Source organism: Malurus melanocephalus, unplaced genomic scaffold, assembly GCF_030028575.1.
Source record: "Malurus melanocephalus ecotype Western Australia unplaced genomic scaffold, MMel_1.1 scaffold_244, whole genome shotgun sequence".
Classification (NCBI taxonomy): Eukaryota; Metazoa; Chordata; class Aves; order Passeriformes; family Maluridae; genus Malurus; species Malurus melanocephalus.
The window spans coordinates 224,151-241,509 of NW_026623476.1; the positions used below are offsets into that span (position 1 = coordinate 224,151).

Sequence of the window (17,359 nt, forward strand, 5' to 3'; positions counted from 1 at the left end):
TCTGGGTGATATACAGCTTGGTTTTATAATTCCATATATATGGACAGTTTGATCTCTTCCTTGTATTTTTAATAACAGRAAGCACAACGCAGATTTTTATTTTAGCATGATGTAAGCATAATTATTTAGTGGGCAAGAGAATCAAGATTACATTCTYTTGCTTGCCACTGAGGCTTACAGACTTTTTATTGTTTTGTTTTTTCTTCATGGTTATGGCCAAAAGATTCATGCTATTAAACCCCAAACCATTATGTCAGGGTAATGGTTTCTGTAACTTGGAAGTGAAGAAAGAAACYGAATCTAGAGCTGGCTAAATCACCMCTGGATTTGGAGTGGATTTGACATTTGGATTTGAYACCATTCAGTAGTGGTATGAATTAGTGCATCTCTTCCAAACCTGCATCACGGTTCACACAGTTCACTCCTGGCATTTTGCAGCATTCAGGGCACAAATTATTAGCAGTGGTCTCGACTGTTTTCATAAACTACAGCCTCTTGCTGTCATCTGCTCTTTTCCAGTCTTCAGTGTATCTCTTTCCCTRTCAGGAATTTTCCAGGCTGGCATTTATCGCATCACTTCCTACCTAACACGGTGTCTGTGCAGATCTGCTCAGCTCCTGCTGCCACCTTGAGTGAGCCATCAGTGTTGTCACCACACGCTTCCTGTGGCCATGAGCCATCTGATCCCTGTCTCTTTGCTCYCCTGTGGAACACAAAGCAAACCCTGGGCAGAGCAGATAAATGTCCTTTCAAGACAGTTCCAGTCTCGCTAGCARTGGGAGTTATCTGAGGGAGGACCATGAGAAGGATGTTGTGGGTAGGGTTGGGTTTTTGATGTGGGTTTTTTGATGTTGTAGGGTTGTTTTACTTTCCCTTTACTTTAGCCCTTTGACAAAATGGAAAGGTTGATATTTCATGGGTTGGGTGGTTGCTCTCCCGTTCAGAGTGGACAGAAGGGCTGCACCACAGGAGAAATCCAACATGCAAAGAGCCCAGTAAGCTCGATTTGCAGGSAGGGGAAGGCTTTCTTCAACCTAATTCTTGACTCATTGCAGATAACATTCTACATCTGCTAAGCTGACGCTGTTCCTCTTCTAGTGGCCACAGAATGTGGACACTCATCCCTGCAGCCAGGGGACAGTGCCTGGTGCTTTGGGAAGGCACTGTCAGGCAGGCGCCAATGCTGCCGCGTCCTCAGGTTCTGCCCACGTCGCTTCAGTCCCAGCCAGAAAACCTCTTTCTTAGAAATCCTCCCAGTGTGAAATCCCAGTCCTGGAGAACAGGCAGTACTTGGGTTGGAGATCAGCATGAAGCAGTGAGCAATACAACATGTTGTGTAAATCACATGTGTTTGTGTCCTCAGCCCTTCCCGGTGAGGCAGAGCAGTGGCTTTGGGAGTTGATGGATTTAGTGGGGTTTGTATGCGATCTCTTTTAATGTGCTTCACATTAGTCACGCTGCTTTATTTCCTAGGCTTCATTAAGCTTGTGGTCTGACCATGTTGTGATAGTCACTGCTCGCAGTTTGCTCAATACTAGTTTTAATATCCGGATATAGATTTCTTCAATATCCTGCAATGCATTTTTGGGTGCTTTTCTGGATAATGCTAATACTAAACAGTCTGTGATGCASCAGGCCCCTGAGCTACATTTTAAGGTTAGCATAATGCTTTCCATCACTCATCTTTGCACAACACAGACTCCTGTTACGTGTTGAGGTTTTTTTAGGACATAAAGTACCCGATAGGAGCTTCTTGCTTAAGAAGTACTRTGAGACAACAGTGGTGCAAACTCGCCTCTTCTGGTCTGATCTGCCCTTGTGCCTTCTCCCTTCTAYTCTCCCTCTGTCATTGCTCCTCTCCTTTTTTATCTGTGGGAAATATCCAACGGTGCACTGTTTCCATGGAGAACAAAATGCTCAGGAGATCATCTCTTTATTCTTCTGGCTTGAAGATCTATAGAAACAAATTTCATTCCAGAGGAGAAAAGAAAAATTCTCTCTTGACAGTTTGCTGAATAGAAACGTGGCACACTGAACAGATTTGGCTCGATTTGTTGTCTGTGTTCCTGTGGCACTACTGAATTAGCTGTTAAAATTTCTGTGAAGGGAGGAAACAACTATTTTGAAAGTCAAGAGGTCAAACTTCTCTCAGAGATTTGTTAGTTGCTGCTGTGTATTGAAGCAGTTCTGGACCAGGTGTAGATTTGCTCTTTCCAAACAGAAGAAAGAGCCTTTGAACATATTATCACTGCCTTAAAAAAGAAAACTCTTGCCTTTGGGCGTTTGACAGGAGGCCAGACCTCAGAGGACAGCTGAAGAGAGACAGACAGGTTTCTAACATCTGGTTTGGGTGGGTGGATTATATTTGACTTTGGCATTCACATCAAGACCAGGCAAAGGCAGGGCTTGATCAAGAGCACGGTTCCGCAGCCTGCACGACATTCCCTGACTCTGGGATGGGAAAACCCCAAATGGGGATGGGCAAAASAGCCATGAAATGAGGATGAGAATCCTAGGGTACATGCAAGGGTCTCTTTGTAGGCTTTAGAGAAAAGTCCTGCTGGTTTGGGTATCCCAAATTGGATCGTGGCTACGGAGGACGTCCGTGTCAGATGTCCTTGAGCGGAGCCAGAGCTGTCCTCCCACCCAGAGCTCTGGGGGTGCCTCGGGGCCCCCAGATGAGCAGTGCTGAGCACTGCTGCTGTTTTAGGACCCAAATAATGTGTCAGTGCCCACTTTGCTTTCTGACACAAGGTGCAGCCCCCAGGCCTGAGTCAGCAGTGGATCCCTCTGTCCCAGCTGAGCCTGTTCCCAAAAAACTGCTCTCGATAGTGGTTTCCAAGCCTGCTGTTGGCTGGGAGTTGGGGGCACCTATTTGCCCACGTCAGAGCCCGGATTAGCTCAGCTCAAAACCGCACTGAGCTCGGGGACAACCTGCAGTTCAGATGATCCAAGTATATCTCAGAAGAGTGCTGAGGAAAGGGCAGCAGAAAGCAGTGCAGTGTGTCCCTCTGAAAGCCCCATTGAAGGGCTCTGGCTCCCCYGTGGCCGTGCCTTTGTGGGACAGCAGAAGAACACAGTCCCCATCCACGCACTCTGCCCTCCCAGGCCCGCCTGCCCCTGAACCACGGCCATTTATAACACCCCAGGACACCAGGGCCCGTTTCAATGCAGCTTTAAGCTGTCAGGCTGTAAATTGTCTTGGTTCAGGAGCTACTTCAAAGCAGCCCAGGCTTCCTGCAGCAAGGAGAAGGCTTTTTGGCAAACCCAGCACAAGTCATTTGCTATTCATGAGTCAAATCCCCGAAATGTCGTCGATCAGCAACTAAAAATGGGTCAGAAGAAGACAAGGCATTGCTGTCTGGTGAAGGAAGCTGCAGACCCCGCTGGCCTTCTCCATCTGTTGGCTAAAGTTCCTTCTGATTCTCAGCTATGGCTTTTCCTCCCTCCCTGCATTTCTCTGTTGAGCACATGTGAGGTGTCCTGAAGCAGCAGGACCTTAGCAAACTCACCCACAAGATCTCCCATTGCCCCTGTCTCCCAGATGAATGAAAAATGTCAGTGGAGTATGGGAAAGTCACTAATGAAAATTATAAATTCCTCCAAGCTGCCTGGTTTCCAAATCTGGAAAAGCTGCAGTGGCCAAAGGAGAGGGGAAGGAAGCAGCAGCTGGGTGCAAGCTGAGGCTTGTGGCTGCAGGCTGGCAGCTGGAGGGGTGCAGGGAGCAAGCCACCGTGGCTGCAGGCAGTGGGCACAAGTTTTGGAGCCAGGTTTGTTCTCCCCAAACACTTGTGGCAGCTTGGGTACAGCCAGCAGAACAAMGTGTCCTCCAGGTTGGAAGCAAAGAAAGCCCTAGAAAGGGACCCAAAACCTCTTTGTATGTGTGGCTAATATCCAAAAGGGAGTTTGGTTGTGTTGTGTGAGTAGCAAATTCTTCCCCAAGCTGGGGAATATTTGAGACAGTGGTTTTTTTTTTTCCTTTCCATTTCTAATGGCTAACGCATTTCCATTCAACATAATTGCATTTATCAGCATGCCCATCTCCTGTTTTAATTTAGAGCATTACAGAAGGAGCAGTTGAATATTCTTTTTGTCAGAGCTGGATGATGGATGGTGAGCATGAGCAAGGCTGAGACACCCACGTGGAGGTGAAGCCCTGGCTCCGACAGAGCGTGTGTAATGCAAGAGGCATTAACTCGCTTACAGAGCACTGCAGAGTAATGCTGCTTGTTCCCTGTCCAAGCTGTGCCAGACAGCAAACTTCCAGAAAACCTCAGACCATATACAGTTAGCCAGCAGCACTGTGTGAAATCTTTAACCATATTTGAACGAACGGGCTAGCTTGGACACGGCGGGGAGGGAAATGCCAGTCTGCCTGACAGCTCGTTTTAATAATGAGAAAGTTGTTCCACTGACAGGAGGACAATAAAAACTGGGGCTGCCTAGGAAGATGTTGCCTCCCTTCAGGTTCTGAGCATATATGAAACTGCAGAGGAATGGGTTGGTGTCAGACCTGTGCACGTGCAGCAGTACTTTGCCCTTCTTTCACCCTTTTTCTCTTCTTCCACCATTTTTCTTTCCAGGGTGTTGAATCTGCACCCACCTTGCTAGCCCTGTCCAARTGATTAATTAGTAAATCACTGCTTTCTTCTAAAAAGTGATTTATTTTAAATATATTAYCCCTTGTGCTTCAGCAAAGCAAGCAATAAAAATAGGTGACCTTTGTAGTTAGAGCTATTAATGCACAATTTATGGCACTTTTGGGTTACAGGGCATGAAAGGCAAATTCTTGAGAGATTTATCAACCTTTGAATGGGCAAACCTCATTTGCTGATTCCCTGTTGATCAAGGAGCTTTACCTTTTCTAACCAAACTACTGTGAATTGCACTTATTTTAGATGGCAGAAYTGTTGGAGGCAGAGACCTTGTCACGGAATGGTTTTGGCAGTGACACATCTACACTGGATAATGTACATATGTTTTCCAGTGATGAGACAAAGGCCAGATTTTGCTTTTCAACTCAGCACAGAAGAGCAGGAAGGCTTTAAGTCGTGCGTGGTAATGGTACAAGCACTACAGAAACCCTTGTGCAATCATCATCTCACTGTGGAAATTSTGTCTGCAGCAGCGGCGTTGCATGATGCTCGTTACCATCACAGCTTTCTAAAGCTCTGCTATCCCCGGGCCAGGGCTCAGCTGTGGATCCTCGTGGGCTGGCTGAAACATGTGGCTTTTCCACATAAAACAAGGGTTTGTGACTTTATTTCCCTCCCCTCCTCTGAGCAATTGCTAAACAATTCTTTGGGTGAAAAAAAAAAGTGCATGCGTTTCATATAGACACTTGAGAACAATGCTGTGCAGCTTTGGCCAGCCCTGGAAGCCGTCACCCTGCGCTGCTCCCCGTGTGAAACAAGCTGGTGATTGAGTCCAGGCCCTTGTAGGCAGTTTTCAAACCAGCTCCAGAAATGGTGGCTCTGGCTGAAAAACCGGATTGGAGATGAGGAACCGCTCTGAGCTCGCAGGCGGGTGAAAGAGGAGTGAAACATCCGCCTGCATCCCAAACTGGGCACCAGGACTGTGGGGGTCTGTAAGGAACTCCAGAGCTTGTTCTGATTTTCTACCAACAGGAAAGGTGGAAAAGGAGATGTTCTTYTAAATCCAGTTTAATTTGAGTGAGTTCCTGGTTCATTCCTGGGTGCCATGCAGGGGTGTACTGAGATGAGCTCAGTTGAGCATGGTGCTGATAACACCAAGATTGTGGGTTTCATCCCTGTATGAGCCATTCACTCAGGAGYTGSGCTCCTTCTGGGTCCCTTSCAGCTCAGAATATTCTGTGATTTCTGTGACTGTGATTACTGCTGACAGCAGACGTGAGCAGGAAACCCAGCACTGCCCGGTGCTGCCAGCTCCCACCCAGCTCGGAGCAGAGCAGCCTTCAGCAGCGGCCARCAGCGGATATCTCAGCATGACCCTGGAAAATGCAGCTGGAGGGCACCATGTTGGAGCACTCATTAAAACCCCAGCCTGGAGGAGAGGTGGCTGTGCCATGCCAAAACACAGTGATTGACCCTCAGCTTGTCCCTGGTGCTGYTGCAAACAGGCGAGCAGAGCTGAGCCAGCAGGACCGAGTGGAGGCAATGAGCCCTCTCATGCTGCCTGGTTCTGTGTCTCTGATAACCCATCAGCATCAAGTGGTGTGCAGCTGCCACCTCGTAGGGACAGGCCATCAGCAATTTGGAAGGGGCTAAGGTTTCAAGAGTGCCTCCTGAGCAACATCCCTTCTTCCAGCTGCTCTCCTGGCACAGGCACAACGCAGCAGTGCCCATGGAGTGGCCGGTGTGGCAGCTGGCAGGAAGGTTCACCAGCAGAGGAACCAGAAATCGTACCTATTCCCAGTTTTCTGTCCGTTTTCATCAGCTGATGCCGATGTGGCTGACAGAGCARTGCTTTTACCATCAGTTGCTAGGAAAGCATAATGCAGATAGATTTATAAATGAAATTACGGAAGATGCTCTCTCATTTCGAGGCTMTTTGGGCACTGCAGGTCTGGAGGGCTGCAGCTTTGACTCAGGCAGTTGAGCAGTTGGCCTTGTCTTGGAGATGTAATTCAGCATTGCCAGCTCCCTTCTTGCCCCTTTCCAAAAGGTGTATTCCTGACACAAGGGATCAGAAATTCCTTCTGAGGGGTCAGGAACGGCAAGCATGGCCTGTTGCCATGAAAAAGGGGCTGCGTCCCTCCTCATCTAAAATGGTTGCTGGAAGTGATGAATRTCTTGCAAATGAATCTGTTTTTAAAATACACCCCCACCTTCTTACATGCAGGGAAGAACTSCGGCAGTTGCTATTGTGAGGCTGAATCTTTGCCTAATTAAGTTCACAGTAATCTCCAGTGAAGGCTCAGGAGAGATTCAGAGCTTTGTGCTGATGTGACTGCTTCAGCCCTGTCCTTCAGGGTGTTCTGTGACATTGGCTCCGTGTGCCTGCTCAGGGCTGGAGGTTCCTCACACATCCTGCAGCAGCAGAGGGCTGTGCTGGTGGGCACATGTGGCCAGGATYACAGGGAGGGATCCTGCACACAGACTCGCTGGAGCCAACGCTTCCCCCAGGCTTGCAGAATCTGCTCTTGGCAGAGATTTGGAGACCTGGGGTKCTGTGTGATCCCTGCTGTCCCCATCCAATCTGGCAGAGAGGCTGTGCTGCTCCAGCTTGGGTTTCTGATGTTGGGCTGATGCTGGGATGGTGGGTGGCTGCCTGGGCTGCAGCTGAACTTTCTCCAAGCACAGAACTTCTTCTGGACCCCCTGGAAGCAGCAGCTTTTGGTAGCCCTGCCAAGTGCACCAAAAAGGCTCTTCATCCATCATGGCTCGCAACTCCTACAAAACCACTGGATGTGGAAAGTAGCTTCCAAATAGGAATCTTTGAATTCCATGAACAAAAGTATTTCTAAATGATTACATTAGTGCTTCTTGAAAACACATGGTGGAAAATCACACAGCAGTCCAGAAGAGGTCTTCTCTTCTGTAGTCTGTGTTCAGAGGAGACTGCATCCCTCTAGCTCTGTTTTTAGCATCTGAAAAATATTGGCCAGGGTGTCAGAAGCTTTCTGCTCATCATCTGCAAGAAACTCCCCTCCAAAGGTCATGTGCTGCTCCTCTGGAATCTGAGCACTTTGCATGAGAAAGAGCAGATACAGACTTCCAAGGCTGTGGCTCTGTCTTTCGTGGGCCTGTTGAAATTCATAATGAAAAACAAAATTTCTTCTGCTCTTCCTGTRCTGTGGAGTAAAAGTGTGGAGTTGAAAACAAGGAAAGGAAATCCTGAGACACAGTAGATTTGGTGGGCAAGTGATTTGGCATCATCCCTGAGTGTGGCCTTTAAATGAGCAATCGGCAGCGAGTCACTGTGTCCCTGGTTTTGTTTGGATCTGGGACAGAGAGGGAGAGCTGAATCATTTGCCCCATGGGTCAGAGCCTTAACTTGAGCAAGGGCGAGCCTTGTGAAGAGCAGCAGTTTGCACCAGGACTTGTAATTTGGACATTATGCTAGAAGCGACTTTTGATTACACTTTCTCAGGCAATCCCAATGACAATTAGTCATTTGCACCTACAGTGTTCTGCTTCTTTAGTTGCTGTAGTGTAGAACATTTGTTAATATTTAGTGGTATTTTATTTGTTTTTGTTTCTGTCAAATCARAACCTTTTGGACAAAAACCTCACAATCACATCCAGCTCTCCYGAGGTTTGCACAGTTAAATCTAAATATCCTAAACTGGCACGTTCAGTTWTATCTGGTTTCTGTATCCTCATTTAGACCAGGAGGATGGAGCTCAGTTTAACGCAGGGCCAGGAGGAGGGAAGTTCTGTGCTTCCTAGCTGGAGGATCTCAGTTCCCAAGTKCCTTAGACTACTCCCACGTGTAGGTTTTGGGTAATGAGATCGTCAAGCTCAGGGTCAGAGGTGAGGTACACCATGCCAGTTTTGAGGACCCATTCATTTTTGCAGGTTTTCTTCTTTCCTTTGCCAAGCTGGAAATACTTTAAAGGCTACTTAGTTTGAGAAACTGTAAATGAATAAGTAATTTTTAAGCTCTTCTACTTGCTTAAACAAGAAAGGATTGGGGGAAGAACAGTTGTTTAATTAAACAGCTACTTGGTATGGTTCACAAAAGCTTGAACTCCTGCAGTAATTCTCCTAATTCACAGATTCCTTGGGAATTCAATGACCTTGAGTTTGCTGTGCTTGAAACTTGCCTTAGTACTTGGCTTCCTTTCTGGAATACTTTGGAGAGGAGAGCGGTGCAGAAGGCGCTGCGAGGCTCTCGGGTGAGAGAGGCACTGTTTCACTTCACATCATAGAAGATGTACAAAATAAACCTCTTGCTTCAGAGCATGCCTGGGCTCACTGCACCCAGAGGTCACAGCTGGATCTGCCATGGAAATTTTGAGTGCTGACTGCTCGGGATGATTCTCTTGCCTCTCTTTATGAAGCAAAGCGAGCGTGAACCAGCAGTACGTGATGAAATTTGTGTGAGAAGTAACGTGTCTGAAGAATCACATCATTTAATCTTGCTCCAGAGCTCAGAGCTTCATTGGCAGCCCAGAGGAAGTCTGATCTCTCAGTGCCGAGTGGCGTTTCCTGCATCCTTTCCTGGAGTGGCAACTGGGGAGGTTAAAGCCATGAACGAGTGGCCGAGTTCMCTGGAAATTAGTGTTTATCCATTGCTTCCCTGTGTTTGTCTGYACCATAATAACTCTGTCTGAAGGAGTGGCTTCAGTCATGTCAGTGTTTAGCTGTGGGGTAGAAAGCAACAGGATTTMAACAGAAAGAACCCTGAATACACAGAGTTGTACCCAGGAGGTCCCTTCAGAAGTCAGCAGTAAACCAAGCCCCACTGCTCTCTTCCCTTGGTGAAATTTTTCATCAGTTGAGCTATATTAGTGATGTAAAACGCAGATAACTGTAGATCTGGTGTGGTTAATGGGTGCAAAATGGCAGAATTGTGTCAGTGCAGTTATTTCATGCAGTTCCTTGGGCTGTGGGAGCAGAAAGTCTTTSATTTCACTTGAGGCAGCCAAGAGGAGCTGCCCCTTGCAGCAGAGTGGCTCAGCTCTGGCAGGAGGAGCGAGGAGGAGATGGGGATGAGATCCTGAGGGGCAGGGAAGGGCTGTCCCTTGGTCCCACAGCCCCACACTGGGACCCACATYCTCACCCTCTCCTGGCACAGCTGCTCCCAGCTGGCTGCCAGGAACCATCTCTCCAGCTTTGGATTAGCTGGGCTTTGTCTTTAAAGCCCATCTTGGGCATTTCGAAACCTGCCRTGCAACATGGCTTATCCCTGATTGCTTTTCATGAGACTTGTGGGGCTGCGTTTTCTGGGCTCTGGTAGCACAATCTGGAGCTGTGAGAGAAAGCCCTCGGGGGCTGATCCGTGGCTGCAGGCCAGTTTCTGCATAAACTGGTCTTATTTTTAAAGTCCATTTTCTCCAGTACACTTTTTTTTGGCCTGCAAAAGACTTCTTCATTTAAAACGAAGAACATAACACTCTCTCCTTTCAGTTGGGCTTTTGGACACAAGCCAGCAGTGCCCACAACAGCTGTACCACAGTTTAAACATTCAGTCTCTAATGGTTTGGGGAACATTAGGGTTTTTAAGGCTTCAACAGGTCTAGAGTAAATAGTGGTCAATAAAGAGTGGCTCTTCTTTGTATCACTACRCCCTCAGTGCTCTGCACTAGAGTAAAGCATGCTTAGAATATAATCATTGCAAAATTAATATCCGTGAAAGGTTCTTTTTTWAAAAAAAAAGAATCMTAGAGAAACCTGTTTCACTAAAAGAAGAGTTTGCAAGAGTTCAGCTCTCAGGATTCTGGTAACAGGCATGTGRAGTTTGCACGTAATGTCTGTGGGAGATGTGCATGTCCTGGGCTTGTGCTGCTCCCCACGTGTGTGTTTAATGACTGAGAGGAGCAAATAAATCACAGGTATTCCTTGCTCTGTGGCCTTCTTCCACCCACCTATTGATGATATACACAGGAGTTAATTATGATTTTTAGTTTTCCTTRTGGCTTTCCAGTATTGCATGGAGTCAAATGCCAGTTTGTGCTAATTGATAATATTTGGCATAGTGCTTTGGACMCAAATATGGTAAGAAATAATGTTAGCAGTTATTTGTGATGGGGGGCACTGCCTTTGTGAGTGATTGAACCCAGTGCTGGGGAGCCTTAGTGATCTGAGCAGGTTCATGTTGGTGCAGCTGTCAAACGGCGTGGAGAGAACTGATTGTTTCCTTCAGGTTTGCTCCTGTGGGTGAGCAAACACAATCCCTGTGGGGCTGATTTTTGGGGGAGAGCCCTTGGGCCTGGCAGCCCTTCTGTGGCAGTGTCGGTGTCTGCCAGCACCTCGGCCTGGGAAGGGTTCAATTGCTCTGCTGGCCACTGGCCACTCGGACTTTGTGTACAGCACTGTGAAAAAATAGTTTGTAACTGCTTGTACTGTCTGTAGGGAATTGATTAACCCCTTCCAACAGCCTCCTTTGTGTTCTGGGGTGTACCTTGGCTCCCGGAGGGGGATCAGAGCTGCGGGACGCTGCCACAACCGCTGAGTGCCAGGGGACAAGGGGGACACTGGAGCAGGACAGGGGGAGACTTCATAGCAAAAACATTRAACGTGCCAGCCTCGCAAGGCATTCTTCTGAAAAATAGCATTATATAAAAGCCTGGCTACCGTGGTGCTTCTCATCAGCTGCGCCGCAGGCTTGGCCGGAGCGTGGGGCTCGGGCACTTGTCACCTTTTTGGCTGGAGCARGGTGGCTGTTAATTGATGTTTCAGTTGGGAATTGCTTTGTGTTGAAGCACTGGTCAAGTCTTGCTGAGATAYGTTTTATTTTCAGTTCAGTTTTTGAAGTAAGCTAGTTTTGAGAAGGGCAGCAAGGAGTATCAGGACTACCTGAGAGGTTACTCCTGAGTGGCAAGCCAGAGCTTTAAAATATGCCTCTTAATTTCAATTTGTGCCATTTGCCAGGAGTTCCTATCTTTACTTCCACTGGGAAGTTTCATAACATTTTCCTACCCATCAGTATTCTATTAAAAATTCGTTGTGTAATCTGAAAGCCTTTCTGCTTCTCATGGTTTCCTCTTCAGAATGCCCTAGGTAGCAATTTTGGAGTAAATGCATTCAGGCTGCATGGTCTTCATTTTGTTGTCTTATAAATTCAAAACAAGACTTGAAATTAAATCCTTTTGTCAATTTCCCTTTAAATAATGGCGGCCTAATTATGTGATTTAAGATTTTTTATCAAATGTTACAATACTCCTGGAAAAGCCTCCGCCTATAGTTGTAGTTAAATGTCAAAGAAATTGGTTACCATATGCATTTAATACTTCCAGTTCTACATATACCTAAGTGTTAGAGGATAGATCAGTGTTGTCAGTAAAATTAGTGGGTCCTGCAGTGTTGGGCTGATCCCGTTCTTCCCGTGAGACCTCTCCACTGTAACAAATTGTGCTCACAGGACTGACCCTAAGTGAGTGTGATCTGAGGTCTCCTGGAGGCCTTCACAGCATCAGCGAGGTTCAGAGTGTCCAAAAAATAAAGTGTTAKTAGTAAAGGAAATAATATAGGGATTCAAATGAAGAACAGTCTTTTGGGTGAGTGGAAAAAACATGTTTCTTGGGAAAGCATGAGGTTCATTGAGTTTGGATAACTCTGCTGGACGTGGGATTAGACCAGCTMACCTCTGCCCGTAGCGCTCTTTGAAATCTTGCATGACTTCTGAAGGGATATTATACATCTCGACAGACAGCTCATCCCAGGCTGCCAAGGGGCCGTGGCCAAGATGTTCTCCTTTGGCTGYGTTGCTGCACGGCTCCATCCATCCATCCTCTGGCCTGGATTGCTCCCAGACAGCGTGCACGCAGCACGGATCACTTGGGGAGAGCGGCAGGAAGGTGAAMTTGGAGGAGAGGGGGTGGGGGGCTGGTGCTGACCCACGAAATAAATGTCCTTTCTTTCCCAATCTGGCTGSAGTGCCTCCCTCCCTTCTTTGCAATGATTTACATTTGCTCAGATTAAAATCCGTGCTCCCGGTGGGCTCAGCTTGCTCCRTGCTGTCAAAGTCAGGTTTCAGCATGCAGGCAGCCAGCTTGTTCAGATAGCAGCAATTAAATCCAGGTGTAAGTTTATCCCTGAGATTCAGTGTCTGTCCACAATAATGGGAAAAATGCAACCCAAGCCCTAATAAAACAGGACTTGTGCTGGCTCTGAGCAGCTGGTGAAGGGGAGGTTTCTGTGCTGGTGATTTTCCTTTTAGTGCTCTGTGTAATTGCCATCGTATTTGAGCCATTATCTATCCCTGGTTCTTTTTTTGGGTTTGGCTCTTTGCTGATCTGTACAGCCCTTTTCCACAAGCTTTATTGACGGTGTTACCTGTGGCAGATTCCACTGCCATGAGAGAGGCTGGATCCCTTAYTGAAGGAAGGTGCTGTGTCAGCTCTGGCAGGTTGATGGCATTTGTGCTGGGACACAGAATCTGCCCCTGGTCTTTTTAGATTTCCATTATCTAAGCTGCTATAYACCTTTGGCCTCAAGGTGTTTTTATCAGTTTATTTTCCACATTATTGCCTTGGTTTGTCTTTCACTACTGAAAGAAGTATCAGCTTCTGATACTGAGCTATTGAGAACTGTAAAACTGTTTTTCCTGCTTTCTTGAGCCTTGTGGATCTAATCTCAGCTCGCTATCTTCTTGTTTTGAAATAGCAAATGCCACGTTAGGGATGTTTTTATTCTGGTGTACGCAGGCATCCTGTATTACTTGACTTCTGGAACTCTAGGAATCTCAGGTGCACTTTACTGTCCACTGACATTTTAAAATGACAGCTGYAGCTTTGCATTGCAGCACTGGAGGTAACATCCTTGGCATCCCGACTAAAACATTCAGCAACCTGCATTTTTAATGCCTAAACCTGGGTTTTTAATGCCTAAATGGCATTTGGGTGTAACGAAAAAGGTGTTGTCAGACTTGCTAAGTATGTACGTGGCATCCCTTTTTATTGTTCATTACTATTAATATTAAAACAATGGGAAACAGATGAATAATAAGAGTTTTGTAGCGAAGGTTCACAGTGTTTTATTTTCCTGGTGATGGTGTGTTTGTTGTGGAGAAATGAGCTTACAATCAACTTACTGCTGAATTGTTTGGCCGCCGGTGATATCTCTAGCATGGGCTGTAGTAATCCCAAATCCAGGGTAGTTGTTTCTTTCACCAGTTTACAATGAATAATCCTCTTAATTTCCTTGAATAGCAGCTGGTATTGCTRCAACCTGTGCCTAAGCCCAAGAACAGCTTATTCAGAAAGCCTTCTGGCCCTGTGAGCGAGGGGGAATTCTCTCCCAGCGGGGCTGCGTGGGCAAACTTTCACAGGGACAGCACTGCCCAGGCTCTGACTTCTCCTCWCTCTCTCTCTTGTAGATGCAGCAGCTGTTCTACGAGAATTACGAGAAGAACAAAAAAGGCTACATCCGAGACCTGAGGAACAGCAAAATACACCGAGCGATAACGCTGCACCCCAACAAGAACCCCCCGTACCAGTACAGGCTGCACAGCTACATGCTGAGCCGCAAGATCGCCGAGCTGCGGCACCGCACCGTGCAGCTGCACCGCGAGATCGTGCTCATGAGCAAGTACAGCAACACCGAAATCCACAAGGAGGACCTGCAGCTGGGCATGCCGCCCTCCTTCATGCGATTCCAGCCCCGSCACCGGGAAGAGATCCTGGAGTGGGAGTTCCTGACCGGAAAATATCTGTACTCGGGCGCCGACGGGCAGCCGCCCCGCCGGGGCATGGACTCGTCGCAGCGYGAAGCGTTGGATGACATCGTGATGCAGGTGATGGAAATGATCAACGCCAACGCCAAGACCCGGGGCAGGATCATCGATTTCAAGGAGATCCAGTACGGATACCGCAGGGTGAACCCCATGTACGGGGCAGAGTACGTGCTCGACCTGCTGCTCCTCTACAAGAAGCACAAGGGGAAGAAGATGACGGTGCCCGTGCGGCGGCACGCGTACCTGCAGCAGACCTTCAGCAAGATCCAGTTCATGGAGCACGAGGAGATGGACGCCAAAGAGCTGGCCAGCAAAATCAACCAGGATTCTGGCTCCTTGTCTTTCCTCTCCAACTCGCTGAAGATGTTTGTCCCCTTCCAGCTCAGCAGGTCCAAAGCAGAAAGGAAGGAGCTCAAAGACAAGAAGATCAACATCCTGATCCCTCTCTCCGGACGTTTTGACATGTTCGCAAGGTTCATGGGGAATTTCGAAAAGACGTGCCTCATTCCAAACCAGAACGTCAAGCTGGTTGTCCTGCTTTTCAATTCCAACTCCAACCCCGACAAAGCCAAGCAGATCGAGCTGATGAGAGATTACCGCTCCAAATACCCCAAGGCTGACATGCAGGTTCTGCCGGTGTCCGGGGAGTTCTCCAGGGCGCTGGCTCTGGAAGTCGGATCTTCTCAGTTCCAGAACGAATCTTTACTYTTCTTCTGTGATGTTGACTTAGTGTTTACCACAGAATTCCTGCAGCGGTGTAGAGCCAATACGGTTTTGGGTCAGCAAGTGTATTTTCCCATCATTTTCAGCCAGTATGATCCAAAGATTGTTTATAGTGGAAAGGTTCCTAGTGACAATCATTTTGCCTTCACTCAGAAAACAGGTTTCTGGAGGAACTATGGCTTTGGTATCACCTGTATTTACAAAGGTGATCTTCTTCGAGCAGGTGGCTTTGATGTCTCCATCCAAGGTTGGGGCCTTGAAGACGTAGATCTATTTAACAAAGTCATTCAAGCTGGCTTAAAAACTTTCCGAAGCCAAGAAATTGGAGTAGTCCATGTGCATCACCCTGTTTTTTGTGACCCTAATCTTGATCCAAAACAATATAAAATGTGCTTGGGGTCCAAAGCTTCAACTTATGGGTCCACGCAACAGCTGGCTGAAATATGGTTTGAAAAAAACGACCCAAATTTTGGGAAAAGCAGCAATACTAATGGCTCAGTGAGGACAGCCTAATGTCCAGCTATGCTGGAAAAGACTTTTTTTTTAATTATCTAATTTATTTTTGGGAAAATGTTTTTTGATAATTCACTTTTAAAAGACCGCACAGGATATATTTTAGAAATCATCATTGTTTTCTTACAAAGCGCTCGTTTTGAGAAGAACAAGGCCCTTGGGTTTTTTTGTTGTTGTGTTTTTGGTTTTGAACAAAACTGTGATCGATATTTGCCTTCAAACAAACAAAAAAAAAAAGAAAAAAAGAGAAAAAAAATGTTTAAGAGTTATCTGACCGATCAGCGGAAATCTGACTTGAATTAGAATTTCCTTATGAACAAAAGATTGTTTCCTACCGTTTCCGTTGCTGTCTTCATGGCTAGGATTCTGTAAATTGGGACCTGAGCGTGCAAAGCCGAGTGACAAAACGCTGTGTCTAAATGTTTTTGGTGTGACTGCTGCCATGCAAAGGTTCTGCTCCTTTGGTTCAGGATTAGCCATCAGTTTTCAAATTGCGTTAGAAAATCCGAGTCGCTGCGGCCATCAGAAGGGTGGTAATCACGGGAGGGGTTTGGTTTTTTTTTTTCCCCTAMGAGCTGATTATTTCAGTTTAAAAATACACTTCCAGTTATTATGGGCTGGCGAGGGAAGGAAGTAAGCACAACCCGCGATCCGATCAGTCCTKGCAGAAATGGTTGTGTTTGGAGTTTGGTGCGGATGGAATGTTCAGGGAATCCGTGGTGGGTTCTGTGTGTTCCCCTCTGCCCGTCCCAGGGCTGAGCAATGCCAAACGCTGGCGAGAGAGGGGAGGAAGAGGCTGGGAAATAATGGGAATCTCTCACACAACGAGCAATCCAAGATCCCTGAGGAGAACTTGGAGAACTCCTCCACTCCGAGCGTCCTGCGCCGATCGCATCCGTTTTGTTYGGTCGGTTACGTGATGTTGATGGGAACAATTATTACATTTGATTGCTAGTTTTGTTTTGGGATTTTTTTTTTTTTCTGTATCTGCTAGACCGTTAATTTATTTAATATCCATTTGTTTTAGGTTCTTGACCTTTCCTTGAATATCTGTTAGTCATTTTAATATTTTATATATATATATTTGTGTGTGTAAATATATATATATATATATTAGGAATGTATTGCATCTTCTCACTGATAAGGTAGTGTACATCATGCTTACAGTAAATGATGTCCAAAGATTACTTTCTAAAATATTTTTTCATGAATCTTTTTTTTTTCCCCTCCAAATTTCTTTAAAATTTTTGGATTTACTTCAGTGAGTTGAGGAATTTTTTGGTATTCTAAGAGGAACTGGGGATGAGGAGGCTGAATACAAGGAAAGTGATCCCTATGAGTTAACACCTAGCAAGGTAAGAGAAAATACACAAAATAAAGTGCCTTAAAGCCAGAAAGGGAACCCTGTACTCTGAGATTTAGGCAGTGAATGGACATTGTCATTGAAGCAGATGATCTCTTGGGACCTACAAGCCTGTAAATATCTTGCTCAGCAGAAACAAAAAATAAAAACCAGCGAACAATATATTTTTGTATCGTATCCTCCAGCCCCATTTCATCTCATTGCCCTCAGTTCCACTTCACCTACTCTTTGGGAAGTGGAGACGAGTGAAGGAATGGAGAAAACCTAAAGCTTAGGTGGTCATTGCCGTGTTTGAAGGGATCTTATGGAGGAATTGCTATTCCAGTAGAAGAAATAATCATTGTTTACACGTGTATGGAGTATGAACTGCAACTAGCATAGAGTTGGTGTCTTACAATGTTCATCATTTTCTGGTAACAGTCCCAAGGATGTAGGTAC

At 46.4% G+C, this 17,359-nt stretch overlaps 1 protein-coding gene across 1 annotated transcript in view; it reads left to right on the top strand.

Moving 5' to 3' along the window:
- CHSY1 (chondroitin sulfate synthase 1) overlaps positions 1–17,177 on the top strand; it is a 65,101-nt gene extending 47,924 nt beyond the window's left edge. Inside the window, exon 2 of the mRNA XM_057375293.1 lies at positions 13,966–17,177. Within this exon, the coding sequence (XP_057231276.1) occupies positions 13,966–15,558 (1,593 nt within the window). The 3' untranslated portion in view covers positions 15,559–17,177. The remainder of the gene's footprint in view (positions 1–13,965) is intronic.
- The last annotated feature ends 182 nt before the right edge of the window (positions 17,178–17,359 follow it).